General features: G+C 39.7%; 1 protein-coding gene across 2 annotated transcripts in view; it reads right to left on the bottom strand.

The window, feature by feature from the left end:
* Positions 1 to 229: 229 nt before the first annotated feature.
* The window catches only part of ECEL1 (endothelin converting enzyme like 1), a 178,124-nt gene continuing 167,178 nt past the window's right edge, over positions 230 to 11,175 (bottom strand). For both annotated transcript variants that reach the window (XM_073626476.1, XM_073626477.1), the window contains exons 16-18: positions 10,847 to 10,942; positions 3,433 to 3,509; positions 230 to 1,129 (exon numbers count right to left, since the gene is read on the bottom strand). In XM_073626476.1, the coding sequence (XP_073482577.1) occupies positions 1,030 to 1,129; positions 3,433 to 3,509; positions 10,847 to 10,942 (273 nt within the window). In that variant the 3' untranslated portion in view covers positions 230 to 1,029. The remainder of the gene's footprint in view (positions 1,130 to 3,432; positions 3,510 to 10,846; positions 10,943 to 11,175) is intronic.

The following is an 11,175-nucleotide window of genomic DNA, read 5'->3' as shown; positions in this document are numbered from 1 at the left end:
CTGCTATATATTACATTTTTGGCTTTGTGTTTAATACTGCTTTAATTTAATGATAGTTACTTTGTAGATAAAAAAAAACTTGTGACTACTACTTTATAAATTAGCAATGGAGAGCTGTGGAGTGGATAATAACAGGATATTACAATAATGGTGATGAACTTAAAATAAACATTTGCAGTGTTTGTTCGAAAATGAGTATCCCAGAATAAAAAGTAGCTACCTATGACAGCTTGATCCAGATTAATCTAGTAGCCAATAGAAAAGATTTGAAAAACAATAAATTTATTCTGTATGGAAACAACATATTCACCAAAACATTCTGTGATATGCAAGGCTCATTCATTCTATATGCATTGCAGTCTTTTCTTTACAGGTATGATAACTGGTTAACTAATTAGCCATCTGCAAAAAAGAGATTTGTAGCCCATGAGTATAAGGTGCTTGGTAAGCTCTTCTCTATGGATATCAAACCCCTCGGCAATCTATTTAAGCAGGCTTCAAAGGCCCTTTATGTAGTCATTTGTGGATAATTCTATAAGAATCTGGTGTAAATGCCGAAAGCTCATTCGTGCCTCTTGTCTGGCCATCTTAAGTAAACCAAAAAAGGCCCAACAGCATATGCATTTTTAAGATTTCAGGTACCCAGTAATCTATTTCTTTTCTGAATACCAAGTGTCTGGCATTCCACGATCATTAAGTGCCAAGAGCTCAGTAACCCAACTTCTGTTCACATCTGTGGCTTTGTTTTTCGGGTATCATTGGCTCAGTGACTAATCTTCTGGATGTCAGTGGGTTTAGAAATAGTCCAGTAGCGTACGCACTTCAAAATCACATCCATGAATCATTTTTCACTTTACTAAGGGTGTCCTGTCACTCCAGTGACCCACTGACCAGTAATGATATAGATGGAAAGGCTCAGTAATTCCAGTGTTAGGGGAGGAAAGGCACACTTAGACACCCTTCTCCTGATGTAGACACAAAGATAATTGTGCTGTGAACAATGTAAACTGGCATCAGCAGAGCTGTGGATCACCACACAGAACATTTCTGAACTGGATTCATAGGGGAATTCTTTGGGCAGTGGAATACTCGTCCAAATTCTTCAAACTGAGAGACGCTGCCCATAACCCTAAAGAGATAGCAAGACACATGTTTTACAATAAAACAGAATACAGATCATTGCATATACTGCACGAAGTCCATTCTGATCAATAATGTTTAACAAAACTTTACAATGTGATTTAAAGCAATTATCATACTAATTGGATTTTGCACGCAGTGGATTTATATTTCCTGCTCACAAAGGCCAATTGTCTTTGTCACCACTAACACTCTCCCGACCAAATAGTCTTGCCCCAAAATGACACTAACTAGATCAGATGATCTGCTACACAAAGCGTGTTAAGGTTGGTGGTGCTGAGGATAAAAGGGACAACTTGCCCCTTTTGCATTAATGCAGTACATTTAGAGTTAATGACTAATGGTAGGACAACCTGTCACCCAACTTGCCTAGCAGTATGGTGTAATGACTAAGAGAACTGTAAGCTCACAGTACATTTCCACCAATAACAATCCACTAACTGTGTAGGAATGTGTCACCCACCTGCCCATGATGAGGGCCTATATTGCCTATTGTGAAATCTGGCAATTATATGAATGTTGAATTTTGTTATATATTTACCCTCGTGATAAAGCAGGAATTGTCAGTGTGTGTGGTGAACCTGGTCCATCTAACCCAATGTACCAAATAAAAGAAGAGACCTAGTGCTCAAGGCACGGTGGTATGACCCCTCTGGATTTTTAGAAGGCAGACCAGGTATTGGGTAAAAATATTTATTTATTGATATTACAATATCAAAAAAAATATATAAAAATACAATATTCATTAATAACAAGTAAGCTCAGAACAAAAACATAAGCATGAAACTTAGCTGCCCTGTCACATTGGCGCAGCGCTCTCCGACACCGGCCCCAGCTGATCTTGGTTGCTCATCAGCAATCAGTTTCAGTCAAGAGGTACGTTGCGAGCATATCTTACTAATATCAGGATTCTAGACTTCTTTACCTAGGCTTTTTTATATTGATTAAGCTTCCTACTCATTTATACCTCTTTGCCATTGTAACGACCAGCCATTACAGGCTTGTCCTTTGCTGACAAACATGAGATTGCCCTTCAGTACCCTTACTGTTTATTTTTGCCTCTTTTTCATCCCTAGAGACATATATATCAACCAATTTCACCACATACTACTTTTCATTACTTAGTAGCCGGCTAGCTGTGGTGGGAGATCCCACCCTTATCAGCTGGGTGTTCTTGCAGTGGGTTCAATTGCCCTGTCTCCCGTGCCCCAGCGCTGATGGTTACCCTTTCCCTTGGCTGTTGCCATTTGGATCCGGCCATGGCCATTCTGCTGCTCCAGAAGAGTCTACTCAATTTCCATTTCCTCTGGTTGCTCATCAGTGATCGGCTCGCTCATGTAAGTACTGATCCCCAATGCTATATAGTCATCACATGTGTTTGGATATGCAGCCTTCTGTTGAAAGTATGATTCTAATGAGAAATTTATACTGAACTATATTGTTACCTTTATTTATACTAATGTTTACTATATTTATATTTATAGAACATTACACAATTGTCCTAAATGACATTAAGCCTCTGAGGAAGGACGACATCGTCCGAAACATGTTAGGCGTAATTTTCCAGCATGCATTCTCACTAGCCTACCTACAGTTCTAGGGCAGCTAAGTTTCATGCTTATGTTTTTGTACTGAGCTTACTTGTTATTAATATTGTATTTTTATATGTTATTTTTTTGATATTGTAATTTTATCAGATGTGATTAATAAATAAATATTTTTACCCAATACCTGGTCTGCCTTCTAAAAATCCAGAGGAGTCATGCTGTGCCTTGAGCACTAGGTCTCTTCTTCTATTTACCCTTGTGAGCACTTGGTATTAAAATGTAGAGGTGTGTGTTTCACTAAACTTGGCTAGCATAATTTCGGAGGACATTCTGATGAATAAATAAACAGTGCCATATTAGGTTTTATCCACCAAGAAGTGGATTTAGTTTTTTACCATCTATGTATTTTCTTACAATAGGTTAAACTGCTGCCTTGAATTTTTTTTTATTTTTTTATGACAAAATAGACAGAACCACTAATGTCCTTACAGTCTAGTGAAAGCTGTCTACTATCATGCCAGCCAAAACATCCAAACCTACAACTAGAAAACCTATCACAAACAGCAAGAAGGGGAGCAAATCTGTCAACTGTATCATGGAAATGTCTAGAAAAAGATGTTCTGCACACAGGTAGATAAAACCAATTTGCACTTGGTGACAAAACATGTTATGGTGATAGGGTGATATTATCTTTAAGAAGAAACAGAATCATTCTGAAAAATTATCTTTCATGTGTTACTCGTACCTGTAATGTTCAGGAGCATGCTTATCCGTCAGGACCTGAAGATAAATAGACTGAGATCTCCTCTTTATACACCAGTTCTGAAAAATTAAAAACAAATGACATGCTCATTATTTTATATGATTTATGAATCAATTCTTGCAACAGCACCTAAATCGGAAATACGTTTATGCAGAAATATGAACAGTTAATTGTGTCTATAAATTATTTTGAGGAAATGTCAGAGAAGAATAAAGGGTAATTGCACTTTTTTTCCAAAAAAACTGTATGCCATCCCACCCTCCTTATCAAACGCCTATATATAGACTTCACATGTAGATTTCATTTCATTAATACAGTCTGTGTATCTGTGTTAATAGATAACTTGGCTAATAGATAACGTGCTAATTGTAAATAAAAGCTTACTAATTATAAATGCAATCAATTTAATCTCCATATAAAAGGGAATGCATCAGTAATCAATAAATGAATAATAATACATAGATAAATGAAACCACTCCTTCATAACTAAAATATCAATCCCAGGTATGATTAAATAAAGCTAAAGTGTCATTATTGGTAGCAGCTCGCAGGTTGTCAGATTATAATTAAATGATACACTTTCCTGAAATACTTTACATATTACAACAATCCCCTCTATATCTCAAAAAGCAAATTTGCTGTGTTAAACCAAAGTTGCAATTATGCACTTTTACAGGTGTACTCAGGCGTACTCAGTGGTGATGTCACCTGTGAGCTATAAAGATATCAGATAATGAGGTAGTATGAAGATATCAGCTTGCATGTTCTGTAACCTTTTTGATCTTATCAAAACAAAATGAGCTACAGATGCGCAAGAATCAGGTTATCCATGTGTTGTGCAAGTTGCTTGCAGTTTGTGTGTGTTTTACTGTAATGATTCAGCCAAGCTTATCAAGAGTGTGGGTTTTGGAGCATTTCTCAAACATTAGTGCACCCTGCTGGAGGGAGATAGTAACGACTTGCGTGCCATATACTACCGGTGCATTTCTTTACACTTGTGAGGTTACAGGTGAAGGATTACATAAATACAGATGTGTACAAAAATAACAATAAACTTCCATGTAATACATAAAAAGCAAACAAAGGATATTCTATATCTGCATATGAAATTATTTAACTTTTAATATTAAAAACATTATAAGTAAATTATACTACAGAAAACAAAAAGAGTTCTGAAGCACTAAAACTGGCAGTCATTAGAAACTTTTGTCATGTCATAACAATTATGCAAGGAATAGCTGGACACTAGTGCAGCTGCAAACTTCTGGAAGAAAAGTAGACAACAAAAATAAACAAAAATGCAGCGCTCAGTGGGACCAATAGTAAAGAACTATTGCTGATGGTATAATCAATAAAGTTCATTTATTGGATGCATGCTAAGATTTGAAATTAAAAACAACTGTCAATGAAAAAATGAGATGATAAAATTATTAGACTTCATAAGCACAACTCATTATCATGGTTGAAGTAATCCGAAAATTAGTATATACGATACCACCATGACTTCCAGATGACAAGGGGTAAATGTCAGCAAGTGTGCTCCAAGCTCCGATCCTAATTGTCAGACCCAATGGCTCAATGTGCAGGGAGAAAAATAGAGGTGGAGAGACACCGCTCTCTAAGGTGCACTTAGTGGCTGTATTCCGGATATGAGACTTGCTGTGATCCAGGAGGTGTATTGTAGATTGAACGACCTCGGTCAAGCTGGCTGATCAAGCTGGCTGGAACCTGGCGTGCTGGAGGGCGCTCTGGATGGCGCGCACTGAATCCGGAAGCTGGGAGGCAGGGTCAGGGCCGGAAACGAGGAGTACCAGGAAGCTAGGTGGATCGCAAGCTCAAAGTAGCCAAGGCAACTGTGACTTACATGTTTCACACTCCTATGCTTTATCAAATCCCTTGCTGACATTAACCCCTTGTCATCTGGAAGTCATGGTGGTATCGTATATACTAATTTTCGGATTGCTTCAACCATGATAATGAGTGCTTACGAAGTCTAATAATTTTATCATCTAATTTTTTCATTGACAGTTGTTTTTAATTGCAAATCTCAGCATGCATCCAATAAATGAACTTTATTGATTATACCATCAGCAATAGTTCTTTACTACTGGTCCCATTGAGCGCTGCATTTTTATTTAAGTAAATTATACTAAATTTACTCATTATAATACATTTATATAATAATTGTCACCATGTAAAAATGTATTAAAACAATATATTTCTAAAATCTAGATAATATATAATATTGTTTCCAAGGATATGCAATTTTAATATTTTAATTTTAATCAAAGTCTTTAACAGTCTGTGTTATTCATACAGAAAAGATTTGCGGCAAATTCACCTAAAAAGAGCTCCATTCAACATCACACATTATCCAGCACTTACCCAGGAAAACATTAGCTGGCAGCACTTTAGCATTGTATGTGTGACAATTTCAATATTGAAAATATCTGTAGATTTAGTGGGTCTTTAGAAATATGCCCCATATCTCAGTTTGTCATTCTGACCCTATGCACCAGCACTATTTCAAAATTCAAAAATACTGGACGCAGTGATCTTCCAGCTGTACATCAAAAGGACCTTACAGTCATATTTGTGGGTGGGGTCATATGCGTCCGTGCACACAGCAGTACCTCGCACGCGGAGCGCACTCATCAATGCCTGGGACTAGGTGGAGACTGCGGTCATGTGAAGAATCTAATATTAAGGCAGTTCCCAAACTTAGCGACGAGCTTTCACTGTGTTCAGTAATAGAGTTCCTCTGAAAAGTGTCATGTCCCGTGTCACTACACACTGTAAGGGTCCTTTCACACTGGGCGGTCCGCCCGTCAGACTCCACTTTACTCAGCGGGGGATCTCTCTGCTGATCCCCAGTGAGCAGGCGGATGACAGGTCCGTCTACGCTCACTGTGCTGAGACGGACCTGTCAGAGCCCTGCTCTCCTTTATGGGGAGATCGGATGAAAACAAACCGCCTGTCCAATTTCATCTAATCCCATCCGATCCCCCAGACGGATGGAAAATAGGGTCACTATCCATCTGGATTTCACGGACAGGATCGGAGAGCAGCGGTTGTCAGCGGACATGTCACCGCTGACATCTGCCGCTCCATAGGAATGAATGAAGGGTCCGATCAGGTCCCTGAAAAACTGACAGGCAGACCTGATCAGAAAGCCCGTGTGAAAAGGGCCCAACTTGTATGTTTGCATCAGGAGAGCCTGTGCCCATGCCACCAGTCCAACGTACCTCTGTTACCTCACTCCCAGTAACAGAATGGCGTCCCACCAAGCACATAGTGCGGACCTCATGCATGTTCTTCTCTTTAACTCCCTCACTTTCTGTACCTCGTGGCCAGGCTATAGATCTCCATAATGCAGGTTTGGATCCAGTTGCTATTGCATACCGACCGCTAGGGAGGGAGCCAAAACATTGACCCCCTTGCTACCGGGGACCTGTCACCTTTACCAGGTACCACACCTAATGACTGGTTGCTTGTGTCTTGAACTTGCATTTGCTTACTCTTAGCAACTACACTGCACTTTTTGTCTTGCAGAGGTAACCTTCATGTAACAGTGTTATTTAATTCCCCATAGTGCTGTTACAGACCCTGTTTCTTTTGGACACACCAGAACCCACATGCACCCCTTTGAATAACTTCAGGCCAGGCTCAAAATGGTTAATGAAACTTTACTGGAGAGATGCAGCATAAAAATCCAATCTGAACAACGTCCTCTCCCTAATCCTAGCTAGAATATTAGAAGCAAAATGATACCCCAGCTCCACTGCCAATATGATGATCTATGAACTGTGGACTGGTGCTCTAGCCAGGACGTTCAGGCCTCAAAATGCAGTACTTGAATCAGAAAAGGGCTGGTGACTCGGGTGCTGTTGAATAAAAGTCCTTTATTTGGTTACATGGGTACACGGGTACAGGCTACGCTGACTTGTTTCGGCTAAGAAGCCTTCATCAAAGCATACATGTCTGATTTAAAAACTGATATTTATAACAGAGTAAGCACTCCAAATGGGGCGAGTGCATCCTAATCAGAGCAATCAAATCAATTAAAAACACATGGAGAAAAGAAAGAGAGAAGCACAGCAGGCATATGAGGGACATATCATGAACAAATAAAGCATATTCAAAATGGTGCAATAAATGTATCAAACAATGTGATTATGTTAAAAAAAAGATTTATGTCCATCCTATCATTCAAACTATACGGTTTTCTAGTATTGAGGGTATGGATCCACCACACGTCACGTTTAAGCAAAATATGATGAGTGTCACCTCCTCTTGGGGGTTATTTAACTTGTTCAGCACCAAAAAAGGAAAAAGTGTCAAGATTACCATGATGGAATTCCCAGAAATGTTTTGACACATTTGAGATATTTTTAGCATTAATATTTGTAGTGTCATTCACATGTTCGAGATTCTAACGGGCGTACAGTGCACCCAACGTATTGTAGACGGCAGGAACTACACTGAATAACATATACCACTGATTTAGAGTTGCAGTTTATGTACTGCTTGATGGCATATTTTTCTTGGTAGAAAAAGAAAAAAAAAAAGGTGCTTTTTTTTTATGTCTATGACACTGCCTACAGGTGTTGTGGCCACACATGTAGGAACCTACAGTGGAAAGCCGGGTCTGTGATTTGTTTGATTTCTGAGAGCAAAAAAACTGGGTGACAGCATACTTCCCAGACTGGGGGCCCTTCTACTGGAAAAATGGCAACCCCCCTGGATAACAGATCCTTATCAGCATACAAAATAGGGAGATGTGCTTTGAGAATCGCAACGATTTTGTTGTATTCTAAAGAAAATGTGGTGACAAAATTAACTTTATTTCTATTGTAATCACTACACTGTTTGTGTTTATTTGTGCCACTATTCTGAATCATCTCCACCCGATCTCTGTAAAATGCTATATTTTTACTTCTAGCTATTAATGGTGTACTATAGCCCCTTTCTTTGAGTCGCTTTTGAATCGCTGTGCATTCTTGCAAGAAATCCTTGTCTGTAGAGCAGTTTCTTCTGGCCCTGATGAATTCACCAGTGGGCAAAGACTTGATGGTGTGACTGGTCACTGGGGTGATGGCTATTGGCCAATAAAAGGGAATTCCCTGCACAGGGCTTTCCAAAAGTTCTGGAAGTCACTGTGTTGCTATCAAAATGCCCCATCAAGGTCAAATCCAAATAGTCTATTTGGGTCAGGTGGTGCACACAGGTGAACTCCAGGTTTAGGGAGTTGGTATTAATATATTTCATAAAGTCACCTATGTCATCACTCGATCTATGCCATACTACAATCAGGTCATCAATGAAATGACCATACCAGGCGATGTTGGTTTTAAGAGGGTTACCATGGGCAAATAAAGTAGATTCTTCTCACCAGGCCATGTAAAGATTTGCCAAAGAGGGGGAAAATTTTGCCCCCATGGGTGCACCTTGACTCTGAATGTAGTATCATTCATCAAACATGAAGAAGTTGTGTGTCAGGAGGGACTCTACTGCTCTACAAATGAACTCACGTACATTAGGACTGTAACCACTGTAGTATGAAAGATGGTGTTTAATGGCTGACAGTGCTAGAGAGTGAGGCATGCAGGAATACAGAGATCTAACATCTATGGTGATCCAAATGCATTCTGTGGACCAAAAAATTTCCTGCATGTGGGCTAACAAATGTCCAGTGTCCTTTATAAACCCAGGTAGACGGACAACAAGCTGTTGAAGAAAATGATCAACCCATTCTCCTAATCTCCCCAATAGCGATCCTATGCCGGAAACTATAGGGCGACCTTTCACTGGATTATCTTGTTTGCGCACTTTGGGGAGATGGTGAAAAGCCGGAGTAATGGGATGTGTGACCATGAGATAATCTACAGTTTTTTGATCTAAAACACCCATCTCCTTACCTTCATCCAATAAGTGCAACAATTTTTGTTGTATAGTTGCTGTGGCATCAGAACTGAGGGGGCGATATGTGATGTGATCTTCCAGTTGCCTGAGTGCTTCCTGTTTGTAACTAGCAGTATCTAGGATCACTACAGTACCCCCCTTATCTGCCTGGCGAATCACTATGTCAGATTTAATTTTCAAGGCATTTAAGGCTATGGTTTCTTGCTTGGTCAAATTAATTTTATTTCTATTATTGTCTTGATTACACGATTCCTGCAATTTAACCAATTCTGATTCCACAACATTCTGAAACGAATCCACAATGAACGGGGTAAAAATATTTATCCCCCATGTTAATGTTTGATTCCTGTATACCAAAAGATCCTCCCTCCTCTGATTCTGCTTGCAGACTCTCTAATGCAGACTTTGCTACTGAATAATCAGATCTGAAGGAGGGGGTCTCATTTTGGACATTGTGACACACTGTGGATTCGCTATCAGAAGGTATATCCTTGAAATGTTTCCTAAGCATTAGATTTCATACAAAACGATTGATATCCAGTATGGTCGAAAAAAGACAAAAATGTGTATTGGGGACAAAAGACAAGCCCTTAGACAAAACAGAAAGTTCATGCTGGGATAATACAATGCCTGACAGGTTCAATACATTGTTAGAAAATACTGTACCTAGTTCTGTGTCTTCATGGCTTTCCTTGGATATCTTCGGTAGCCTGTGTTTGTATGATGACCCCCGCCTCGTCCTCTTTTTCCTCTTTGATCTGGTGGCTGTGTTGATGTTTGAGGATTTGTTACATTATTTGATACATTTATTGCACCATTTTGAATATGCCTTATCTGTTCATGATATGTCCCTCATATGCCTGCTGTGCTTCTCTCTTTCTTTTCTCCATGTGTTTTTAATTGTTTTGATTGCTTTGATTAGGAAGCACCCACCCCATTTGGAGTACTTACTTTGATGAAGGCTTCTTAGCCGAAACGCGTCAGCGTAGCCTGTACCTGTGTACCCATGTAACCAAATAAAGGACTTTTATTCAAGAGCATCCGAGTCACCATCCCTTTTCTGATTCAAGTAGCTAGAATATTGTAGTGGCCCATGTATACCTCCAAGAGGTGAGAGTCCATAATGGCATTGTCCATGGCTTGGAAGTCTTCAGAAAACCCCCGGTTTCTTCTGTAGCGCCAGCGACTGTGCTCACAGGTGATGCTGGAACTCACTGGACAAACTGCGACCCGCCTTTTTGGACCACAGCTGTCCCCCTTTTTATAGCACAGGTAGGCTGGCTAAGACCAAAAGCCTGGGAACTAAGTAAAACACACTTGTCCCTTTCCTCAGCCTGGGTCGGCCGCTGGCTCACATACTTCAACCTGCCTGCATATTGCAGCATTGAACTTTCCTATAAATGACCCTGTATTCGTTATTTAGTATCATTCTGACTTTCCAATAAACACTGATGACAAAAAGCTACTTTCTTACCTGTGCAAAAGCAATGAAGAATAGCTGATCATGAGTATATTTCAGACGAGGAAGGGGTCGCTCTGGACCATTTTCTCTTACCCACTTTTGGTATGCCTAATAATATACACAATAAGATGACAGTAATTAGCATACATACAATACATAGTGAGAACAGTGAAAGTGTTCACCCAGAGTATATTGTCAATACAAAGCTTTGGATGCCAGCAGGGCCAGATTAAACAGTAGTTACAAGGGGCCATTACCCATGGATTTACATCACTAGCAGGCCCCCTTTAGTGGCACACAGTCACTCCCAGTTACACACCTCAACTCACTTGGTAACCAGC

This window comes from Aquarana catesbeiana, linkage group LG04, assembly GCF_042186555.1.
Source record: "Aquarana catesbeiana isolate 2022-GZ linkage group LG04, ASM4218655v1, whole genome shotgun sequence".
Classification (NCBI taxonomy): Eukaryota; Metazoa; Chordata; class Amphibia; order Anura; family Ranidae; genus Aquarana; species Aquarana catesbeiana.
This window is presented reverse-complemented; position numbering and strand designations above follow the sequence as displayed.